At 42.7% G+C, this 25066-nt stretch overlaps 2 protein-coding genes and 1 long non-coding RNA gene across 7 annotated transcripts in view; 2 read left to right on the forward strand and 1 right to left on the reverse strand.

The window, feature by feature from the left end:
* The window catches only part of F8 (coagulation factor VIII), a 111116-nt gene extending 110489 nt beyond the window's left edge, over positions 1 to 627 (reverse strand). For 3 of the 5 annotated variants that reach the window (XM_059156716.1, XM_059156715.1, XM_059156714.1), the window contains exon 1: positions 271 to 615. In XM_059156716.1, the coding sequence (XP_059012699.1) occupies positions 271 to 416 (146 nt within the window). In that variant the 5' untranslated portion in view covers positions 417 to 615. Of the gene's footprint in view, positions 1 to 270 lie in introns of all 5 variants that reach the window. The other 2 variants (XR_009349817.1, XM_059156717.1) reach the window with 1 other exon arrangement.
* Positions 1 to 24573, forward strand: part of LOC131820885 (uncharacterized) — a 211335-nt gene extending 186762 nt beyond the window's left edge. Inside the window, exon 2 of the long non-coding RNA XR_009349821.1 lies at positions 23627 to 24573. This is a non-coding gene — a long non-coding RNA (uncharacterized LOC131820885). The remainder of the gene's footprint in view (positions 1 to 23626) is intronic.
* FUNDC2 (FUN14 domain containing 2) lies at positions 2794 to 19373 on the forward strand. The gene is made up of 5 exons (XM_059156737.1): positions 2794 to 2996; positions 6350 to 6500; positions 13562 to 13637; positions 16771 to 16902; positions 19148 to 19373. Exons 1-5 carry the CDS (start codon positions 2864 to 2866, stop codon positions 19223 to 19225), a joined length of 570 nt encoding a protein of 189 aa, XP_059012720.1. The 5' UTR covers positions 2794 to 2863; the 3' UTR covers positions 19226 to 19373.
* Positions 24574 to 25066: the final 493 nt, after the last annotated feature.

Below are 25066 nucleotides of genomic sequence, written 5' to 3' on the forward strand. Positions count from 1 at the left end.
CTGAGGAAAGTTTTGTTTTCTCTTAGGGTCCTTGTCTAGTTTCCAAAGTGGCAGCATGTGACTGAGAGAAGCAATGGACAAAACATAAAAGCATCAATAAATAGTTGAGATCTGTGAACCAGATTGGCCATAAGCACGAACACCTTACCTTTCTCAGTGCTTTTTCAGTGCTTAACCACCATCACAACCATCCTAGCCTGAAGCCTGCACCTGCGTCCAAGCAGTCACCTGCTCACAATCCCAACAGGACCCTACAGAACGTGCCTTTACCTTGCGTCCACGTGCAGTGCGCTGAGCAGCTCACTTTGCATATAGTCCCAGGACAGTTCCACTGCACCCAGGTAGTATCTTCTGGTGGCACTAAAGCTGAGCGGCAAAAGGCACAGAAAGAAGCAGGTGGAGAGTTCTATTTGCATGGCTTCTACTGCTAGAAAATGTTTAACTGGGGAGAAACAAAACACTAATTCTTCTGTAAAATATTTTCAGGTCCCAGAAGAAAAAAGGTGAATTTTCTATGATTTAATTAAAAGTTCCCAAATTTTTGCTGGGAATTTTAGGGAACTTTACCTGCTGGATGGTACAGCAGCATAGCAGTAAGCAGTAACAGATAAGATTGTTTCCTTTTTAGCAGCGGGAAGCAGGCACAGGAAGAACTGAATAGGAAAAGAGGGGCGGAGCTGAATCTTAACCCATTCACTTTTGAGAGTACTCGGTCCTGAGAATGCTGCTTTAATCAGAACCTTTAAGGAAAGGAAGAGTGAGACGGAGAGGTCAAGGTGAAGAGGAGCTTTAATGTGTATCATATTCCTAGCCTATTCCAACCTCTTCCTTAGTAGAAGCAACAGGAAAGGCAGCTCTGGATGTTGTTGGAAATTCTGGCATCCGCTTGCACAAAGAAGAGTAAGCCGTATTTTAATAGTCTCCCTGTGTCTACCTTTGCCCTTCACACAGCTACCACTGAGTGACTTTAAAACCATAAAGCAGATCGTGCCACTCATTCACTCAGAACCCTCCACTGGTTTGACTTCACTCAGAGTAAAATCCTAAGTCTTTACCATGCTGGATTTCCCATGGTCTGGGGCATTTCCCATGATCTGCATGTCCCTTTCCTCTAGGCCTCTGTGGTCTCATGTCACTATGGCTACTGGCCTTCTTGTTCTTCCTTAAAATACCAAGCACACTCTTGCACCTGGACCTTAGCACTTGCTATCCGTTTTACTCGAAATATCTTTCCCCTAGATCGCCACACATTTCCACTTCCACATCTCCTTCAAGTCATGGCTCAGGTCTTGCCTTCTCAATGAGCTTAAATGTGGACTACCGCATTTACACTGCAAGTTCTCTACTCCCACTGACACTATTGATGTCCCTCCTGGCTTCATTTGTCTATGTAGCACTCATAACTATGCAGTATTCATGTATTTATTTATATGGCATTGCTGTTGTGTGATGCTTAAGGTCGTTTGCATTTGTCCCAGGTACAGGCTATATCTCCTTACATCAATACGTAACCCTGCTGAGCTCAAGCAGAGCCCCTACCCAGATTAATGTTTATCAGGGGGAGTGAGGACCTCAAAGTATAGGAGAAAACAAGAAGAAACTTGATCAGCGTTGCTATAAGAAATGTTATCACTGAGAGTACAGTTTTGCACAGTATGGATGTGACTGAGAGCAGCTGGTGAGGGGTTGTACAGCTTGGAAACAAGCAGGAAGAAATCCCTTTGGCAAACATTTGCTGAAGCCTTCTCTCCGGCAGGTACCTGGATACAGAGGTGATAGCTGGCATGTACTGATTAGGAACTGGTGTAAGTAACTTTAATTTAGCTGCTATTCTTGTCTTTATTTGTAAAGTGATGAAAGTCAAGCATAGAGAGGTTCAGCAACTTGGCGAAGATTACAAGGTTTGCAATCAGTAGCGTTCCAACCCCTGTAATCCAACTCCATACTTAATGGTCCAAACTCCTACGCTATGCTTCTAAGCGCGAGGTACACAGCATTGAAATATATAAGCAGCTGATATAATTAATACTTACCGAACGTAAGTCCGTCATACAGTATGTTGTGAGGTTAAATAAGTGCTGTGAACAAAAGGAAAGCTAGCAGGGGAAGGAAGGATGTAGAAGGTTACAATTTTAACGATTTCCATGGGAAATCTGAGTAGGTTACAGTTCATCGAAAGGAGTTTGGCTTCTCTACTAAGGGCAACAGGGAGACATGGTAGGCTTCTGAGTAGAGGAGGGCTGTGATAAGAATCAGCTTTTCGACTGGTCTTTCTGGCGGGGAGAGAACAGACTTTCGGCAGAAAAGGTAAGGAGCAGGTCGACCTACTCACTTCGGGCAAGAAATGACTGATTGTAAGTTGGGCATTGGAGGGTGAGAAACTGCTGGATTTCCTGTGAAACGGTATCTATGAGGCATTGAGAGAGGCGTTCAAAATTAAGACCAAAGTTTTTGGAATTGTGAACTTGCCATTAACTGGGAAGGCGCGAGAGCGAGACGACTAGCGCTCTGGCACGGAAACGGCTTCACAGGCTTCTCACTGCCATGGTTTTGTAAGCGTCTTTGTCTACTGGGACAAAGCCAGGCACATACGAGCACTCATAAATACGTGCTCAACGTCGACACTAGTCAGCTTTACTTTTAATAAAGTAACGGGTAAAATAGGCTTTAGTAGGGACGGCGAGGCGATGGCCCGGTCTCAAGAATCAGCCCTGCAAGCGCCTCCCTCGGAGCCGGCTCTCGCGCACGCGCGTCTCGGCGCAGCCGCTGGGCGGGGCCGCGGAGCCTTGTGACGCAGCCCTGCACGGGGGTGGGAAGTGCCCGTCAGACGGCCGGCCCGCCCCCTTCCGCCGCCGCCGTGGGAATGGAAACATCTGCCCTACGTGCCGGAAGCCAGCTTGCGGCGATGACGGCGCGCCACTCCGCGCCCTACCGCGCCGAAACCCTGCGGGTGTCATCGCGAGACGAGCTCGCCGAAATGGCCGCGTCCAGTCAAGGTAGGGGCGGGCGCGCGTCGCGCCGGCGCCACGGGGAGCCGCCTTTCTGGGCTCCGGAAGGGGAAGGGCTGCGTGCTCGCGGGTCTCGGCGGAGCGCCCCCGGGAGTTCTGGCAGCGCGCGGACCGGGAGGGCGTCCCGGGCTCGCCCCTGACCCTGCTGCTCCAAGGGTCCGGCCAAGGTCAGGCGCCAGGTTGGGACCGAACTGCCCCGGGGTGTGGTCGAGTTGGGCTCAGTGAGCCTTCCGGCGCCGCCCGGGAGACGTCCTGTCCTCTTTCTCGGAAGCGCCGCGCCACTTTCAGCCTGCGGCGACGGCTTTGTCCTTTTGCCGGTCGGTTCAAACACTTGGCAAACCTCTTTCTGTATGCAAAGGAACCTCCTGTTGCGCTATTGATGGTTTTGAAAGAGTAGTGCACGTGGGGTGTACTTGGAAATCTTTTTTTTTTTTTTTTTAATTTAGTCCGTGTACTCAAAGAACATTATAATAAAATACACGGAGGAGCATCGCTTTAAGTCACGCTTCTTTCCCTACTAATTAATTACCTTGCTTCACGTCATACTCATTTCGGTACTGGATCACAAGATCCCATTGCGAAACACGGCCATCTTCGAAAACCCAATTATATAAACCTAAAATTACATTAATTATATTGAAAACAAAGGCAGTGAAGATACTCAGAATTCATGACTTTTTGATTATCTGCTATGCTATGCTCTTAACTATACTCTTGACGTTATTTACATATATGCTGTGTGATGGAAATGACAGTATAAGATGCTCCTCTGCACATCTCTTTCCAACCCTGCGTTCAGTTATGTCACAGTTCCATGATGTCACACTCACGGAGACTGAGTATCTCGTGGAAATTGATACACCCTAGAGATCACATCCAGCCAGTTGTTAAACATTGACCAGAACCCTACCGAATTTATATGACCAAAGGGTGGAAATACACAATGTAATTCTTTTCCTTGACCCGTAAACAAGGCTAAATGACTTTTGTCTACATACTGGTTAAGAGTGTTCGTTGAATAACTGAGTGAAGCTACAGGAACTAAACGTCTCTGATTTGATCCCCCTTTTCACTGGAGCCTCCAAAATTATGTTAAAAGAAAACTTAGGAGCACCCAGATGACGCTGTAGGTTGAGTCAGACTCTTGTTTCAGCTCAGTCCCAGGACAATGAGATCATGACCCAAGCCAAAGGCAAAGGCCTAACCCACTGAACCACCCAGGTGCCCCCCACTTTTTTCATTCTTGTTTTCAGTGATATTGTTTAACACAGGAAGAGAATTTCTTCAACATAGCAGTAATGTTTTACTGTTCTTTTGTACTGGTGTCTAATGTTACATTAGAAAAATAATTTTTGTGTAACTGTTTGTAAACCCATGTAATACCTACCTCTTCAAACATCCATATTTTGGTTCTGTTAAATTGGGATCTATGATCCATGTTGAATTATATTTTGTATATGATGTAAGGTACTGATTACATTTTTTTTAGTACAGATACCTAGTACTTCTAACACAATTTGTTAAAACACTCTTTCCCTGTTAAATTGCCTTGGTGACATGTTCTTGAAAATCGAATGGGTATGTGTACATCTGCTTGTGGACTCTGTGTTCTCTTCCATTCATATTTGTGTGTTGGTTCCACACTGTCAAATATGATAGCTTTATAAGTCTTGACCTTAGGTAGCTGTATTCCACTGTAGCTTTGTAAGAAGTCTTGAAATTCCTTGAAGGTTGATTCCCTTATTTGAGAGAGAGAGAGAGATCATGTGAGCAGGTGGGGAGGAGGGAAAGATGGGGAAAGAATCCCAAGCTGGCTCCTCTCTTGACTTGAGCTGAAACCAAGAGGAGAAGCTTAACTGAATGGGCCACCCAGGTGCCCCAAACTGTTCTTTTCCCCCCAAAACAGTTTTGACCACTTGTGGCACGTTGTATTTTCCTAAATGATTCCAACAGTATCTTTCATTCCACCTGATCTTAGTGTGACTTTGACACTCCTCCCACTCAGTGATGTGATCTACATATTCCCTCTTGAATCTGTGTGGGAGTTTGTGACTGCTTCTACAGAAAGTGGTGGAAGTAATACTGCTTGGCTTCCGGAGCCAGGTCTTAAATAGTTAACAGCTTCTGCTTAGCCTTCAAGCTGCCTCCCTGCTCTCTCACTGTCTCCCTTGGAGTGTACCCTTGAGCCCAGGCACCATGCTGTAAGGAAGTCCAGATGAACCCACATAGAGAGGCAGCCTGTGTGTGTGTGTGTGAGTGTGAGAGATAATTCCAGACCTTCTGACTGTAAGTCTTCCAGCTGACTCCTCAGACATCACAGAATAGGAATGGACTGTAATGCCCTATCCTGTCTGAATCCTGACCTGCAGAATCTAAGAGCATAATACATTATTGTTTAGCTCCATGAAGTTTTGGGGTAATTTGGCACAGGACCTAGAACACTACTCCAGGTGAGTGCTTCCATCTCCATGTAGATTTTAGAACCAGCTTGTCCTCTTCTAGGTAACAATGTACTCTTTGACTGGGATGGCATGGAGTCTGTAGATGGAGAGGGAGAGAGGGAGCATCGTAACAGTATGGCCTTTTGCAAAACAAAGGATTGCGTCAGTTTCAGTTTCCGTCATCTTCACTTGCTCTCTGCAGCTTCTTGTTCTTTACAGTGTAGAGGTCTTGTGTCTCGTTCATTAAATTTATCCCTGCATTATATAACCACAGAAAACGGAATTAGACATTTTGTTCACTTTTTCCTTTCTTGGACAAATCACTTAACCTCTGAGCTTCTGTTTCTTAATTATAAAGCAGGGTAATAAATACTAACTTGGTTTGTACCTACTGTGTTCTGTGGATTTAATTAGGTATATATGTTTATTGTTTAGCACATTGCTTAGTGAATAGTAACAGCTCAATTGAACATTACCTTTTATTTTTATTATCAATGGAGATCCATATAGTGGTAAAAATTTGTGAATTTGTGGGCTAAATAGTGTTGTATTCTTGAAAAGGAGAGGCAAGTGAAGAAAATCCGTTTTATTTAGGATAATTATTATTATTATCAGGTTTTGTACAGCCATTGGTTGTTTTTAAATTTGAGAGGAAAAACTAGGCTACTAATTCTAAATTGTTTAGTCATTTTTTCCTCTAAGACAGATCATTATTTGTTGATTTTAGTCTGATTTTCAAGTCACTAGCTACAATTTCAGAGTTAATTTGCCATGTAAAATAGAATATTTGCAGGTTTTTACTACAATACCCACTTCCTTAAAAATCTCTTAAATCTAGTTGAGAATTGTGATTTATTGTAAAAGTAAATATTTTCTTATTCAGTATCTTAATTCTTGTAGGAAACTTTGAGGGAAATTTTGAGTCACTGGACCTTGCAGAATTTGCTAAAAAGCAGCCATGGTGGCGCAAGCTGTTTGGGCAGGAGTCTGGGCCCTCGGCTGAAAAATACAGCGTGGCAACCCAGCTGCTAATTGGAGGCGTTACTGGATGGTAAGTGATGAGAACGATGTCCATTGTCTTTTTTGCATGATTTAGCTTTGCAGTTACACGAACCTTCTCCTTAACTAATGAAAGCACATTGACTTTTGTGACATTGATCACTTAGTGTGTAGCATTCATGTAAACATAGTAGTTAATACATGCCAGGCACTGTTTTGAGTACTTAAATATTTCATTTAAGTGAAAATGAGGACAGACAATGCAGTACCAATTTCAGAGTTTTTGAAATTTCAGAGTTGTTGCATTGTCTGTCCTCATTTTTCTTCCAGTTTTATTGAGAAGTATTTTTAAGGTTTGATTTACATCTGCTGTGAAATGATTACCACAACAGGGTTAGTGAACATTCATCATCTCATACACATATAATAAAAAGAGAAGAAAAAATTTTCTTCCTGAGATGAAAACTCTCAGAATCTACTCTCTTAACTGTTTCTTGTACACCATACAGCAGCGGTAGCTATAGTCCTCATGTTGTACATTACCTCCCTAATACTTCCTTCTAAGTGGGAGTTTGTAACTTTTGACCACCTTCATCTAATTCCCTCTCCCCCAGCCCCCCGACTCTGGTAACCACAGATTTGATCACTTTTCCTATGAGTTTTGTGTGTTTTTGTTTGAGATTGCATATATAACGGGGATCATACAGTATTTGTCTGCCATTGTCTGACTTTTCACTCAGTATAATGTCCTCAGGGTCAGTCCGTGTTATCACAAATGGTAGGATTTCGTTTTTGGATGGCGGCATAATACGCCGTGGTGTATGTGGGGCATGTGTGTATGACACGTTTATCCGTTCATCCACTGATGTATCTCAGGTTGTTTCCATGACTTGGCTATTGTAAACAGTGCTGCCGTGAATGGGGGGTGGCAGATATCTTTTTGAGTCGGGTTAGAGTTCTTTCCTTTAGATAAATTTCCAGAAGTGGAATTGCTGGATCCTGTGATAGTTCTATTTTTAGTTTTTTAAAAGATTTTATTAATTTGTCAGAGAGAGAGAGAGGGGAATGGCAGAGGGAAAGGAAGCTGAGCAGGGAGCCCGATGTACAGTTGGATCCCAGTGAAGGACCCCAGGTCAGAACTATAGTATAGCCTATAAGTTTTAACATTCTTTTTATAACCAGCTCATGCTAACTAAGAAACTGTGGCTAGCTGACCATAGATAAGGGAGTCAGCAAGCAGCATAACAGGATAACGAATAGCAAAAATCTGTGTTTACCCCAGCTGTTTCTGGCTTCTGTATAATAATGCTTCTAATGCTTTGCTAAGAAATGAAAAATTGCTTAAACCCTCGTTCGCTGTGTAATCAAATAAATTATACCCTTCCCCTGTTAAGAATTTCCCCTACTACTAAATAAAATTGATAAGGGTTGTCTCCCGTACCAAGGCCGGAGACATACGGTTCAGCACGTACGCTAGCTGGAGACGAGCGGTTCAGCACGTATACAGATAAAGGTTAGAAACGTGCAATTCAACACGTACCCTCTACTGTACACTACCTGAACGGTGACTGGCCAGAATGTATGGTTGGTTTTAAAGGATTGGCTACCTATGTAGGCCTTACTGTAATGCTTTGAAATTACTGGCTAGAAAAGTGAGGGCTCTGATGTAATGGACTGTAAAATTCTATATTAAGGGACTCCCGAAACAGATCGGGGCTCTCAGACACTGACCCATGCCTCGCGGATTTCGTGGTCAAGTGTCCCTGGGAGTCCGAGCATGCCCGAATAAAATCCTCTTGCTTATTGCATCCAGTGGTCTGTGAGTGCGTCCTTGGGTGCAGGTCCTCTAGGGTCTTTCACCAGGACCCCGGGATCGCGACCTGAGCCAATGGCAGATGCTTCACTGACTGAGCCACACGGGCACCCTATTTTTGATTTTTTGAGAATCGTCCATATTGTTTTTCACAATGGCTGTACCAATTTACAGTTCCACTAACAGTATACAAAAATTCACTTTTCTCTACACCAAGAAGTAGAGGGGAAGTGGGGAAGTGTCTGCCTTTGGCTCAGGTCATGATCCCAGGGTTCTGGGATAGAGCCCCCAATCTGGCTCCCTTCTCCCTCCCCCCTACCCCTCCCCCTGCTTGTACTCTCTCTCTCTCTGTCAAATAAATAAATAACATCTTATAAAGTATACAGTTTGATGGATTTATATGATTTATACATACGTATAAATCATAGCCACAGTCAAGGTAATGAACACATCCATCACTCTAGAAGTTTCTTTGTACCTCTGCCTAATCCCTTTCATGCCCCACTAACCTCTGATCTGCATTCTATCACTGTAGACTACTTTGCATCTTCTAAGAATTATATATAAATGGAATTATACAGTATGTGTTCTTTTTTTGTCTGGCTGCTTTCTTCTGGTATTTATATAGATACTTCATTTCCTTCTCACACCAACTCTGACATTGGTATTGTAATTCTGCTCATTTTATAGGAACTAAGGCTTAAAAGGCCCAGGGCCATATGGATAGAAAGCGGTATAATTAGGAGCCAGCCAATAACTTCCTCAGTTGTGACACAGCTTATGGCTTCATTTGTAACAAATTCAAGGCATATATAAGGCATCAATCTCATCTCTACTTTTTACATTTGAAAACGTTATTGTAGGGGCGCCTGGGTGGCTCAGTGGGTTAAAGCCTCTGCCTTCGGCTCAGGTCATGATCTCAGGGTCCTGGGATCGAGCCCCGCATCGGGCTATCTGCTCGGCGGGGAGCCTGCTTCTTCCCTCTCTCTCTCTCTCTCTCTGCCTGCCTCTCTGTCTACTTGTGATCTCTCTCTATCAAATAAATAAATAAAATATTTAAAAAAAAGAAAACGTTATTGTACAAGATAATGTAAGTACAGAATAGTACCTATAATATGTGTACACTTTAATGAATACATATAGAGCAGACACCTATGTAACCACCACACAGGTAAAAAAATGTAACTAGCACTCCAAAAACTCTAGAGATAAATGCTGTACTGATAATTATGTAGTTTTTTCTTTGTAGTTTAACACCAATTCTATCAGTAACTAATATACTGTAGTTAACCTGCTTTTGAACTTTAAGTAAATGCAATTTTGCTCAATTTGTTTTGTGTGTAGTTATAGTTTCTTTGTTTTCATTTGTATATAGAATTTCATTGCATGTTATACCATACTATTTTTATCCAGGTGATGACTGACATTTGAGTTGATTCCATTTTTGGCTAATTTTTTAATAGATTTTATTTATTTATCTGACAGTGAGTTAGAGATTCTAGCACAGCAGGGGGAGCAGCAGAGGGAGAGAAGAAGCGGTCTTGCCCCGAGCAGGGAGCCCGATGTGGGGCTCCATCCCAGGACCCTGAGATCATGACCTGAGCTGAGGGTAGATGCTTAATGACTGAGCCACCCAGGTGTCCCCAGTTTTGGGCTAATTTAAACAATGCTGATAGGAACTCTGTACAGTTAATTTCCTGGTGTGTATATATGCACATTTTTGTATGGTCTGTACCTAGGAGTTGAATTGCTAGGTTATGGGACATAAGTATCTGGCTTTGCTGGGTAAGTCAAACTGCTTTCCAAAAGTAGTATTAACAGTTTACCCTCCCAGCAACAAGGATTGAGTGTTACTGATGTTCTCCATTCGTGTGAGCACTTGATTTTGCCAGACTTAAATTTTTACTGGTCTGATAGTTGTATCTCACATGTTTTTCATTTATACTTTGCTAAGTAGTGGTGACATTGACTAACTTCTATGTATTGTTCTTGACCATTTTGGATCTCTTCTTTCTTTGATAAAGTCTCATTTTTAATCTTTTGTAATTTTTCTGTTAAGTTGTCATTCTTTTTCTTACAGAGTTACAACAGTTCTTTATATATTCTGAATAGGTGTCCTTTGTTGGTTGTATGTTTTACAGGGATTTTTACTCATTCTGCATTCTGTGATATTGTCTTTTCATTTGCCTTTTGGTATCTTTTGATGCACTGATCTTATTTTTAATATGGTCAGTTTTACTGATCTTTACCTTAATGGTTAGTAATTTTTGTGTCCTGTTGAAGTAATCTTTGCCTACCCCATATGCTCGAACTTTATTTCTTTACCTTTCACATTTACATTTATAGATCCACCTGGAATTGTTTTTTGTGTTTGGTTTGTGGTAGATTCCTCTTTCTTTTTTTTCATGTGGAATACCCAGTTGTCCCAAGTCAGTTATCCTTCCTCCATTACTCTGCCACACTCTCTCTGTGTGTAACTGCCATTTTGATTCCCAGGAACTTTTTGGCTATTCTTTATTTTTTTAAACAGTTTAGTAAATAAATTGCCAAATCAGAAGTATAAACAAGTATACAATTGTTTAAAAGTACAATTTAACTTACTTTTTAACTTACTTTCTTTAACTGTTTAAAAGTACAATTTAAACAAGTTTACAGTTTGAGGGGCGCCTGCGTGGTTCAGCTGGGGAAGTGTCTGCCTTTGGCTCAGGTCATGATCCCAGGGTTCTGGGATAGAGCCCCCAATCTGGCTCCCTTCTCCCTCCCCCCTACCCCTCCCCCTGCTTGTACTCTCTCTCTCTCTGTCAAATAAATAAATAACATCTTATAAAGTATACAGTTTGATGGATTTATATGATTTATACATACGTATAAATCATAGCCACAGTCAAGGTAATGAACACATCCATCACTCTAGAAGTTTCTTTGTACCTCTGCCTAATCCCTTTCATGCCCCACTAACCTCTGATCTGCATTCTATCACTGTAGACTACTTTGCATCTTCTAAGAATTATATATAAATGGAATTATACAGTATGTGTTCTTTTTTTGTCTGGCTGCTTTCTTCTGGTTAGCGTACTAATTTTGAGGTTCATCTATGCTGTTTCTTTTAAATCAGTAGTTCAGTCCTTTTCCTTGGTAAGTAGTAGTCTGTTGTGAGGAAGAACCATTTTGTTTATCCTTTACCTTTGGTGGATATTGGTTTGTTTCCACTTCGGGGCCAAAACTGCTATGAACATTTGTGTGCGAGTCTGCATGAACATACGCTTTTCTTTCTTTTGGGTCAGTACCTAGGAATAGCATGGCTGGGGGTTGTAAGTGGAATGCCTTAACTTCTTAGGAACCTGGCATACACTTTGTGAAATGCCCGTACTGTCTTATACCTCTGCCAGCAACGTAGGACAGTTCCGGTCTTTCCGTCTCTTCACTAGCTCTTGGGCATTATGCCTTTTTGATTACAACCATCAAGTGGTATCTCACTGTAGTTTTAAGTTGTATTTCCCTAATGATTAATGATATTAGCATCTTTTCATGGCCTTGTTTTTGCCATCCATCTATCTTTTATATCAGATATGTGCTTTGCAAATATATTCTTCTACTTTTTAGCTTTTTATTCTCCTAACAGTAAAGAACGGAAGTTCTGAACTTTGAAATGTAACTTATCAACTTTTTTTTTTGTAGCTCTAGCTTTCTTTTTTTTTAAATTTATTTGACAGAGAAAGAGACATCACAGGTAGGCAGAGAGGCAGGCAGAGAGGGAGGGGGAAGCAGGCTCCCCACAGAGTGGAGATCCCCATGCGGGGCTCGATCCCAGACTCTGAGATCAGGACCTGAGCCAAAGGCAGAGGCTTAACCCACTGAGCCACCCAGGCGCCCCTGTAGCTCTAGCTTTTGATGTCATGTCTGAGAATATTTTCCTAATCTAGGATCACTAAGACTTTCTTCTGTATGTTCTTCTAGACAATAAATAGGTTTAGATTTTTCATTAGGTCCATGATTGATTTTGTTTTACTTTTTGAATATGTTTCAAGGTAGGAATCTAAGTTCTTTATTTGCATATGGTACCTAATTGTTTTGATGAAAAGACTTTTGTCAAAAATCAATTGACTAGATGTCTGTTTCTGAACTCTTTTTTTTTTTTAAGATTTTGTTTTTAGGTAATTATCCCCGATGTGGGGCTCAAACCCATGAGTTCTGACTGAGCCAGCCAGGTGCCTCTGTTTCTGAACTCTTTGTTGTTGTTGTTTTTAAAGTATTTTTAGTTTCGGTTTTAGTTTTTAAGTAGGCTCCATACCCAGTGTGGAGCCCAGTTGTGGGGCTTAAACCCACAACCATGAGATCGAGACCTGAGCTGAGATCAAGAGTTAGATGCTTAACGGACTGAGACACCCTGGCACCCCCTGGACTCTTTGTTAAGTGGTTTTGTCAATCTTTGTGCTAGTATCACACTGTATTTATCACTGTAACTTTATAAGTCATGAAATCAGGTAAATCTTACAACTTTGTACTTTTTTTAAGTTGATAGGACACTTCTGGGTACACAGCATTTTCATATGAATTTTAGAATAAGCTTGCTTCCAGTTTCTGCGAAAAATCTGATGAGATTTTGACTGGGATTGCATTGATCCATAAACTGTGTTTAGGTTTCTTTCAGTTTCTCTCAGCAATGCTTTGTAGGTCTTGCACATCTTATTTTTTGATATTATTATAAATGGTATTTTTAAATTTCAACTTCTGACTGTTCATTGCTTGTATATAGAAACGCAGTTGGGTTTTGTAAATGGCTCTCGCCAAAGTCACTTACTCATATGCAGAGCTTGGGGGTCCCCTCAGGTTTGTTAATTTCCTGGGAGGATATTTGCCTTCATGGTTTCCCCCTAGAATTCCTTCTCCACAGTGTAGCCAGAGTCATCTTTTAAAGTGCAACCCAGGGGCGCCTGGGTGGCCGAGTTGATTCACTGTCTGCCTTCAGCTCAGGTCATGATCCCGGAGTCCCAGGATCCCTGCTGGGCAGGGAGTCTGCTTCTTCATCTGCCCCTCCACCTGCCAGTGCTCTCTCTCAGATAAATAAATACATAAATGTTTAGATTTGCTCAAGACCACAAAATTAGTAAGTGGTAGGTAGGTAAGATTTGAATCAGGGTCTTGGTGAACTCAGAGCCTCTGCTCTCTGCTGATACAGCCTAAGAGTGGGAAGGAGCTGGGTCATCCCAAGGTAAGTAGATATGAACATTGTTAGATGTACATGTACGTGTGCACTCAACAGCCTGTCCACTTGTCTGACGTTGCTTTGGTTTTTGTAGGTGCACGGGTTTCATATTCCAGAAGGTTGGAAAGTTGGCTGCAACAGCCGTGGGAGGTGGATTTTTTCTCCTTCAGGTCTGTATGTGAAATGTCCCCAGATGTTTGGAAATCCCCCTTGCCCATGAGGAATGCGGTATGAGGAGCTGTCACATAGTCTTGGGTATATTATTCTAGAATAGCCCTTGCACTTATTTTCAGCATACTATTTGAAATGCTAGTGACCATTTGAATCAAATTTCACCAGTTAGTAGTCACATTTTGCTTTGGAATCTGTGACATGGGGACATAGGATATATTCCATATCATAGCTCCCTTGTAGGGTTTTTAAGACCACTTGAAATATTAAAGAAATGTGATTTCAGAAATATGAAGTGTTATGCAGGGCCCTGTGGTAGGGTTTATTTTACACAGGGAACACTGATTCCAGAGCAGTCAGATGAGCCAGAGTTAATTTCAGAACTATGAGGTATTGGTTTGCAAACTTGACTCCATGTTGGAATTACCTAAGGAGTTTTAAAAAGCGCTTATGCTTGAGGCCTGCCTCCTGCCCTCTCCCCACCTGATTTCATAGGTGGAAGGTCTGCTCACACATCTAAGTGTTTTTTTTTAAAGGTTTTATTTATTTATTTGACAGACAGAGAGCACAAGCAGAGGGAATGGCAGGCAGAGGGAGAAGCAGGCTCCCGCCGAGCAGACAGCCCGATGCGGGACTCGATCCCAGGACACAGGGATCGTGACCTGAGCTGAAGGCAGACGCTTCACTGACTGAGCCCCCCCAGGCGCCCTCACATCTAAGTATTTTTAAGAGTCCTGAGGTGATTCTCATGTGGAGCAGAGTCAGAACCACTGCTCTGTAGGAGCCATAACTTGTTGAATTGTGCCCCAGTCTCTGAATTCATAGCCCTTCGTGTCCTGCAGTCGACGGCCCTCATTTTAGCAGGGTAAGTGCTACCTTTGAACCGCAGGAGGAGTGAGTTTCCCACTTGGGTCAGGCGAAAGTTCAGTGTGTGGGAGGAGAAGGCTGGTGACTGGCGGGCCCGGCTGGTGGCCGGGTTAGGGCATGGTGTTGCCACACAGCAGATTCCCTCAAATACGAAGCTCGACATAACCACCATTTTATTATCTCTCACAGTTTCTGTGGGTCAGTAATTTGGAGAGGGTCAGGTGGGTGCCTGTGGCCGCGGGTCTCGTGGCTACAGGTAGGAGGTGGCTGGAGCTAGATAGGCAGAGCGGGCCGGGGCAGGTCTGGGCCTCTCGCTGCCTCTCTGGCAGGTCAGACTCCCTGCGTGGCAGCGGCCCTCCTCGCACCTTTTCCTGTCCTTCTAATTCGCCCTTCAGGGTTAACCCTTGGTTAAACCCTGTGGTTTCCCCTACACCCTGCTCTAGGCTTGACTTTGTAATTATCTTAGTGTTGCTTTGAAATCGCTTTTTAACTTTCATCTTAAACTTTTTTTACTTGAAGTATATTTGACGTACAATAGTAGTTTCAGGGTACAACATAGTGATTCATTATTTATATACATTACAAGATCTCTTAATCTCTGAATTTTGGGGGCCCTGACTGACAGAAGCAATTGCTACTGAAAGGATCACCAGGAAAGATTCTCCAAATGGGATTCTGGTATTGCATGAGTCAGGTAGTCAAGGAGTACAGGGCTTCCTCCTGGCTAGGGGAGGCGGGTGGCACCTGGGGAGTCCATGCTGTGCACTCAGCTGTTGGTCACCAGAGGGATGTGGTGGCCATAAAGTAAACGTGGGAAGAATTAATCTCTTTTATGATAATGAGTCATCTGTGAATATGTGCTTTCTCTCCATTTACTTAGGTCTTTAATGTCTTCGCATAGGCTTTAAAATGTTTTTTCATATACATCTTCTACACTGTGCCTTGATTTTTATCCCTAGATACCTCACACCTTCAGTTACGCGTGGCCTTCCTTGGCCACACGCTCAGCCCCAGTCAGCTGGACTCATAGGCTTATTTGCTATTCACATAGCCTTTTTATGAATGAGACAGTTTTTTAACCCAGCATTTGTTCTAATGTTTTTTTTTTTTTTTAACATTTTACTTATTTATTTGGCAGTGAGAGAGCGAGCACAAGCAGAGGGAATGGCAGGCAGAGGGAGAAGCAGGCTCCCCATTAAGCAGGAGCACGATGTGGGGTTCAGTCCCAGGAGCCCGGGATTGTGACCTGAGCTGAAGGCAGATGCTTAGTGACTGAGCCACCCAGCGCCCCTGTTCTAATGCTTCTTGTTGGCAGCTGCCACCTGTCTAGCAATTCTGTCCAGATCCCTCTGTCCCTGAGCTGTCAGTTCACAGCCTCCGTCTTGGTCCTTTTCCTCCATTTTTAGCCCCACTAGACCTTGGAGGACCCTATGGAACATGCCTTTGGAGCCCCTGCTGAAGTGGCCCAGAATGACACCATGTCCCTGACGTCCCCCATGGATCTTGATCGTGGAGAGGAAGAGCAACAATGCCAGAGGAGACTAGAGAGGAGTTTCAGTTTTAGATATTTTGAGAAGTTCAGATAGATATGACTTCCCAAAACTTTGGTGGAGAGAAGTGACACGGATGGAAGATTGACTGACGGGCTGTAATGAGCCTCTAGTTCGTCCGGTAGCAGCATACTGCAGTCAGTTTTATCCTATTCACACATTCTCAGTGAAGGTGTTTTCACTGAGCTTTAGTGTTTGTGCCTGCTGTCTTCACTCAGGGAAGTAGGCGGATTCTATGCAGTATTTAGATGTGTTTCCCTCAGTACCACTGACATGAAGTTGCTCTGGAGGGACCTCTGTGGGGCCGCACACTAGATTTTCTGAGCTGATAGCGATTATGTTGGCTGAGGTCTGTAAGGTTTCTTCACCTTACATCTTGACTTTCAATTCTGATTTTCTTCTTACCATTTTATATTTTTAGGCTAACTTACAAGTTTGTAGAGAGGGAGAAGAGTATAAATAAGGGTACAAGGATTGCCAGGAGCAGTTGGAGGTCGGTCTGTTGATGTACATCAGGCATAGGCCCTTGCATGTTGGGTGGATACCGAGTAGATGTGGAGTGAATGTCATTGTCATGCAATGAATTAGATGCAGATGTCTCAAGAAACGTAGAGTCAGAAGGGTTTTTGGTAACGTACTTCAGTGACTCCATCGTAATGAACAGAAATAACAAGCCTGTGTTTCTTGTTCTTTGCCGTCATTATCGAAACGATAGCTTGCGAACCATACTGGGTACATCAAGGTTGACTGGCAGCGAGTAGAGAAGGACATGAAGAAAGCCAAGGAGCAGCTGAAGATCCGTAAGAGCAACCAGCTGTCCACGGAGGTCAGAAGCAAAGCGGAGGAGGTGAGGCTAACCCTTGGCGCGCGCTTAGAGCTGGTAGTTGACGTGCCAGTGACTTCTGTCAGGGAGTGCGAATGCGAAATGATCATTTATGTATGTGGTTTGGTCGTGCCTTGAATTCGTTTTGCAGCAAGTGGGACGCAGACGGTTTTGCATCACACTTTGTCTCCGTGCGTGTGCTCCTCTGAAATGTGTGCCCTGGGCGTGCTCACGTAACCAGCAGGAGCTTCGACCTTCAGAGGTCGGCAGCCTGTTCTTTGTGAAGGGCTGGGTGATAAATATTTCCAGCTTTGTAGACCCTGTGGTCTCTGACACAACTCCTGAGCTCCGGTGTTGCAGCGAAACTTCATTTAAAAAATAATGAATACTGTTTTTCTGAAAATAAATAAATTATTTCATAAAAATAAATAAATAAATAAATAAATAAATAAAATAAAAATGGGCAGCATTTGGTGCAGAGGCAATGTCATTCACTCGCCTCTGCTCCAACACATGAAACCAGGTTAGGTTATACTGGCAGGCACTTGGGAGGGACAGGAGAAGTCCTTGTTTTTTAAAAGAATTTTGCTACTTTATTACCTTTGGAAATATGTTAAATGTGCCGAAGAAATAAGTGCTCTGAAGTGGGGAGAAATAAACTTGGTCAAGGTGTCAGGAAGGTTCTGGGTTCACAGAAAAAAGAGACGGAATAAGTGCAGAAGAGGGATTCAGGAGGAAATTGAAACAGGCCTTGAAATGTTGCCAAGTGATGGCAACAAAATAAAACAGGTTAAACCCACAAGGACCAAGAGAACAGGAGAAAAATACCAGAAGACCAGAAATGTCAGCAAGTTTCTAGAAGTTGGAAAACAGGTAGGTGAGTGGTAAATACTGGTCCACCTTGCCAGGTACGTAATGACAGTTGCTGTGTGGTGGTGGGTGGCAGGCCAATGCTGGTCCTTGGCCCAGATGGATGGTGGCATCTGTGGGCGCCCAGGAGTGCAGATAATCCTTCCCACTTCTCTCCCCCTGCCTCAAGCTCAGGGTTATAAAAGTGACAGTTTTTTCATTTTGCCAGAACGTGACTATTCACATAATAACAAAAGTAATACGTGATTGTTGAAAACTTCTTCAGTGACATGGGAAGTAATGTAATAAACTGTTGAGTCACAGAGGGAACTTGTTATAAACTATCCAGGTTTGGAATTAGTTCATTCCACAAATATTTGTATTCCTATTTGTGGCCTGGTACTGTCACCGGCTCCAGGGATAGTGGCTGGTTCCCCCCTTAGAGCCCATGTTGTTACTTGGGAAGCCAGGGAATGAGGGTCATAAATTCAGTGTTCAGCAGTCAAGTCATCAGTGACTTCAGTGACAACAGTTCTGGCCAAACTGTAGCAAGTTGAGGAATGAGTAGGAAGTAATACAGTAAAGATAATGAATGAAAAACAATCATTTTAGGAATTTGATTTTTTTCGTTCCCCCTATGAATGGTAGATGGCAAAAGACAGTACCTCAGGTAGGGAAATGTGGGGTCCAGTCAAGTCAAGTCAGAGAGCCAGTGAAAGGGACATAGGAAGTCATAGGTGTAGTGGGAGTGAGGATGCTCAGGGACTGGGCAGTTGAGTGGAGCAGGTCGGGGTATGAGTGGCTTAAATGGTTGGGACATGAAGTCACTGCACTTGAGTTCAAGAAATGATGAACTACATTTAAATACAGCTTTAATACAGCTTTTTTTCTTTCCCCATAATTTCCCCCATGAACTCTGTCCTTCCCTGTTCCTCAGTGAACTCTCGGGCAGATTTCTTAGCTCTCGAACAGACATAACTGAAGACAGATTCCGAGGAGTTGCCTTTGGCTTCTCCTCCTTATCCCTCACATGGCCAGGCATCCGATCAAAGTCCTTGTATCATTTCACATTAACATCCCTGCTACCATTTTTTAAAATGTAATTTAATTTTTTCAGTGTTCCAGAGCTCATTGTTTATGCACCACACCCAGTGCTCCATGCAATCCGTGCCCTCTGTAACACCCACCACCAGGCTCCCCCAGGCCCCCAACCCCCCTCCTCCCCAAAACCTTCAGTTTGTTTCTCAGAGCCCACAGTCTCTCATGGTTTGTCCCCCGCTCCGATTGCCCTGCTACCATCTTGACCTAGAGACCCAGTGGTGAAGGGATTGACATTGTTAAGATCGCATAGGTAATAGAGATCTGATTCCTAAGAATATCCCTAGCAAAATAACCCACTTTTGCTATCTTCTGTTCCTAGGTAGTGTCATTTGTGAAGAAGAACGTTTTAGTGACTGGGGGATTTTTTGGAGGCTTTCTGCTTGGCATGGCATCCTAAGGACGACAACTTCACTTCTGTTACTCCTGTTTTTTTCCAGCCAGCAGCCTCTTCACTCCATCATAGGACATCAAGTTTGTCCTACTTCTTCCATGACTTCCTCCCTGCTGTGGCATATCTGAATGGCTTCTGTAGGCATCTGTCGTTGCAAGTTGATACAGCCCTATTATGAACTTGATGGCAGCGGAAGAGACCATAGACATTAGCTCTTCTCCCCACTTGACTAATCTGTAGGTCAGCAGAAATGTTCCTTCCCCTTAGCCCATGTAAGATACTTAACAGACCATGGTATATGAGACGGCTCGCCTTGGAGGTTGGGTGGATCCTCAAAGGTTGTCCCAAACTTGATTTGGAAAAGAAATCACAAGCATAGAGATACCTTATGTGCTGCATGGAAAGGAACTGAATACATATGCCTTTAAGCATGAAAGACTTGGTATCTGGTGTCTACTTTCTTTTTAGTTGGTTTTAGATTACAGAAAGAGAGCTATTTATATACCTGCTATAATTATCCTGACAAAAATGGCAGTATAAGCACTACAATTGAAAAATCCAAATATGGAATGAACTTGTGCTAAAGGGATATATATATATATATATATACATATATATATATATATATATATACATATATATATATATATATATATATATACACACACACACACACACTGAGCTAAAGGTATTGTGTTCAGTGGAAAACCAACTAACAGATACATCATCTGATGGTCAAATTTAGTGAATCATTATTTAGGGGCATTAAGATATTATCCGGGGATGTTTTCCACCATAAAGCACTCACAGCCATTTCCAAAGGGTTTTTTCATGGTAAAATAAGTGACTATAGTTAGGAAAGGGAAGAAGCTCTTGGATTTTTATTTCACAGAAAAGGTTTTAAGCTTTGAAAGGTAAAGTATTATTTACCTCTTGTTGAAACATTAGGGGTAGCCATAGCTCCTTTGTGCCAATTCTGTTTTTTTATCTAATTGGTATGAAATACCTCACATTTCAGCCAGAGTTTTAAAGAGGTGGCATTGCAGGCGTTCAGAACGGAGAAGAGTAGCAATGGCATGTGTGAAGTAAATTACTTCCATCATCACACGTCCTGCTGTCTCACAGTGGCCCCAACTCTTAGAATTATTCTTTAAAGTAAAAGTTTATAGACACACATAGATGTGTGTAGAATCTTAGCACAGTTTGTCTGCAACCTCAGCTGGAATGTCCGCTTGTGGAGGGGGTGGCTGTGTCTTCACCACTACAGCCATGGAGCCGAGCACTTACTAGGTATCCAGGGTTGATTGAGTAGCTGAATAATGACCTCATGATTATAAATGTATCCAGAAAAGGGACTGATCCAAAGAATTATTTGAGACTGTGAGTTCTGAGAATGAGAAAAACAATTAATTCTTACACTTGTAGGTGATCTCTGCAAAATGTATGTTTTTTAAGGCCTTCTTTTAATATGTTTGCCTTTTAACTTATCTTGGGAAAAATGGATTGAATTTGGAAATTGTAGCTACCAGTGGATGCGTGGAACTTTTTAGAATTCATCCATCTGCATTTTTCTCTCCTCATTTTAAGGCAACAGAAGCTATTTTGCTTACAATATGTATGAACCGTCCCCCAATCATAATGGTATGAGCCTCTGTATTGCATATTTTTGTGTAAGAACTTAAAAAAAGGTTTTCACTTTTTATTATGGAAACTTCCAAACATATCTAAGAGAAAAAGTACAGTGACCCTCATATATTGATCACCCACCTTCAATGATCATCAAATTGCTTTATCAGTTGTTTTGGAAACAATTATAAAATGTATCCTTTCATTATATTTTAGTGTGTATCTCTAAAAGGTAAGAACTGTTTCTAAAATCATAAATATAATATTCTACTCTCATACCAAAAAATTAATAATAATTCCTTAATATCATCAAATATCTGGCCAGTTTTCAAAATTTCCTGTCTCTTAGAGTTTTGCATTTGGTTATTTGAATCAAAATCCATGTAAGGTTACCCACATTGCATTCAGATGATCTCTTACATCTCTTTTAATCTTTATGTTCTTTTTCTTCTTTTTTTTTTTTGGCCTGCAGTATAGTTACTGAAGACACTGAGTTGTTTGTTCCTTTTAGTTTTCTACATTCTGCTTCTGATGCAGGGTCCCTGGGTTAGGTCCTAGACGGCAATCGAGGCTGTAGCTCTTCGATGACTTGACCCACGTCATTCACCCAGACCAATAGAATGGTGACTGTAAAACCTAACTCATGTATTTTAACTCATCTGTATTTTCCTGTGATTATTGGTGAGGACAGTAGGTCATTCTAACCTTTCATCAGCTTGTAATAGATAATACCAAAATAAAACCTGTAAGTTCCTTTGGAAGTTTCTTCCAAGCGTTCTGAGACCCTGAAGTGAAGGTCAGGGTTGCAGGTGGGCCTCATGCTGCTGCGATGAGAATGGTCCTGAGTTCTGTCCACCAAGTAGGGCCACTGCTGTGCCAGTGCAGCGTGCTCTGGTGTATGTGTTGGATTTCAGCAGGCGTTTAGGGAGCTTCCAAATTGAGGCCCTGTTGCCAGAACTTTGTTTGAGATGATGACGGGGAAGGTAAGATCTCTCCCAAAAGAACAACTAGCAGCGGACCCATCATACAAAACCAAGATACCAGGACCAGGCAGTTGCACACATGATGATATATTTTTTTTTATTAGTGAGACACATACTTTTCTCCAGAACCCGGAGTCCAATAATGTGCTGGGCTTCTCTCTGAAGAAACTCGATTTTCTGTGAATGACAGAGGAAGCCAGCATGTTTGGGAGTTTGGTGCCCCCTGCTGGCAGGGATGTGGTAACACCATACTCGGGGCTTCTCTACCTGTAGTTTGGCCCAGATTAGGACAAACTGCTGTGAACGTGTCTCAGTCCTGCCCAGTCCCATCACGGCAGCAACAGTTCATCAAAGGGTGGCTCAGGGTCACAAGGGCACCGGGAGGGGCCGTGGTGGCCTAGCAGGGGACAGAAAGGGCACAGTGGGTTGCACGGGGGCAGGGTGGCAAAGGGGAGAAAAGCCTTGCAGGTGTTTCAGCCTCAGGTGTGGAAATGTGTCCGTCACACAAGGTCACAGCAGTTTCTCTATAATGCTTGAGTTCCTTCTCCCCGAAGTTCGCCCTGGTGTCCAACGAGACGTGAGAGGGACCCAACTTTCAGTTTAGGCTGCTGCCTTCTCAGGCTCAAAAAAATAAGACTCTACTGTTGTCGGTCATCGTAAGGCTCTGTGTCCTCATTGCTGAGCAGCGTCATTGTCATTAGTGTCACTGTCATTGTCATTTTCCTCCTGCTTCCCATCTGGCCCTCATGTTTGCTCCGACTTCTTAACACTCAGCCTGGGGACGTTCATCAAACAGCGGGAGTCCTGACTCCCCCCACCTGCCCTACCACTTGGTAAGAGTCCTTACTGGACCTGGGCAGTTACTGCCTCATGGATGCCGGCAGAAGACAGGACAGGAATTAAGTTGGAGAACAGTATTCGAGAAGCAACGAACCTTACATAATTCTGGCTGACATACTCTGGTAGGGGATGCTTAAGCTATCAAAATGCAGTTACTGTATGGTTAACTATTGTAAGACTGTTGTCTCCATCCTTTTGTTTGTTAACTTGTCGGCCAAATGGGCATGACTAATGGTTGGGCTCTTATCTGAGACCTCTACTTTTCTATGGTTTCGGAAAATACGAGAAACCTCTGCTTGAAGAAATGGTGTAGAGATGGATTTGAAATTGCTGAATATCATTAATGTTTCGCGTTCATCTCAGTTTCTTCTCTGATGGAAACTCACTTAAGGCGAAACTAGACTGCTGCCCTCTCTGCTGCTTCTGCGAATTACCAGCTTGGTTTCCGTCTTGAAGTCTGGGTACGGGGCTTTCTTCATTGTTTATACAATGTTAGTGTGATCTCTCGGAGAATTGGGCACAAGATACGTATCTTATTCTGGACCTGATTACCCAGAAATCATGTTCTGTGATGTTTGGTTCTTCTCAAAGAATCATGAATTTTAAGAGCACTATTTTTCTGAAGAAAATTGACAGTGTTGCACTTTTTTCACATTTAAAAAAACCTGTGAAGTCAGCTTATTGACTCACCAAAAGTGTCTACCTTTCTGAATTTAAAATGGTAAGAATGCCATCAGGATTATTGGGAGCAGTGGAGTTTTACAAACTACTGATACGCTCTCCTCCTACAGACGGAGTTCACTGGACTGTGGCACCTTTGGGTGTTTCCACTGACCACCCAAGGTGGAGAGCCACTGAAGCAGAGTTGGAAGCTGTGCTAAAGTTGTTATAGTTCTGCTGTTAACAAGTGACCACTTGGGGCGCCTGGGTGGCTCAGTGGGTTAAAGCCTTTGCTCAGGTCCTGATCCCGGGCCTTCTGCTCAGCGGGGAGCCTGCTTCCCCCTCTCTCTACCTGCCTCTCTGCCTACCTGTGATCTCTGTCAAATAAGTAAATAAAATCTTAAAAAAAAAAAACCAAAAACAAGTGACCACTTAACAGGCCTTTAAAGCCTTTTATGTTAAGTGCCATGCAACTTTAGATGCCTTCCAGATACCAAACACAAGCGTACAGATGATTAAATGTTAGGAGTTTTGGGGGGTGGATGCGGGGAAGGGAGTTGTCACACCAGCATAACTGCAGATCAGGAGCTTCTCTCATCAGTGGATGCTGTAGTTTTCGGATGAAAAGTAGTGAGATACGGCCCTCCCCACTGAGGTCTTTTAGTTACTAGTTAACCAAGTGATTAAACTTAGCACCACCAGCCCACTTACAGACTTTTTAGTCTCTAAAAGAGAGATCATAGTTCTCTCCCTCCCAGGTCCTCCCTAGAGACTGCGACTCAGTGCTGTGGTCCCTAACACGGAAAAAACATTGGATGAATGTTGAGCTTTTCTGATGGCTGTTCTACTTTGCTGTGTCTCATCATAGCAGAGAAGAATCCTATTTAATGTCTGCCAATAGATGTTGACTTCAACTGAGACAGGACTGAGCTTAAATATAGGAAGGAACAATTTATTTCAAGTTTTGAGAGTCCCAAGTAAAGTATACCCTAGGGAAAAAAATTTAAAACAGTCTGAAACTTGAGTAGTTAACTCAAAAATGATTTTGTAATAAAGCATAGTAAAACTATGTATTTGATCATACAGTGATTCCTAGTATAAATCCTAGCACTGCTATCAATTGATCATTTTAAATGTAACTTACATGTGTATGTAATGTAAACATAGTTGTAAAATGTTTTATTAAATCATTTCACTGTTCACACAAGAGTTCATTTATTAAATCATTTCACTATTCACACAAGAGTTCATTTAAATGATTTCATGAGAACACAGCACAGTCACCCTAGTTTGTGGACCAAACCTCTCTAAGGCAGCGTTTTCTCCAAGTCTCTGGGGAATGTTCAACCTGTGAGGGGCAGTCTGCAAAATGGGGACATTGTCAAGTTAGTCCTTTTCAAAGAATCATAATTTACAGTAACATACTGAAAGCTTTGAAGCCTTAGAGAAGAGAAACCTGTTGACTTATGTCTAATGTAACATTCCCCGAACTCATCTGACCACAGAAGCCTTTTGTGCCCTCCCCACCTTTGACAGCAATTCCTAGAAACACTTCAGGGAATGCTGCTTAAAAGAACAGTTGGTCTCAAATAATAATGGTATTTGACTATCTCAGACTATTTTACATTAGTCATTCATGGCAATGTAGGATCCTCCCTGTTCTGGACTGAATGTTTGTGTTCCCCAAAATTTGCGTTGAAATCCTAACACCCAAGGTGATGATATTTGGAGGTGGGTC

The sequence above is a fragment of the Mustela lutreola genome, chromosome X (genome assembly GCF_030435805.1).
Source record: "Mustela lutreola isolate mMusLut2 chromosome X, mMusLut2.pri, whole genome shotgun sequence".
In the NCBI taxonomy this organism is placed as follows: Eukaryota; Metazoa; Chordata; class Mammalia; order Carnivora; family Mustelidae; genus Mustela; species Mustela lutreola.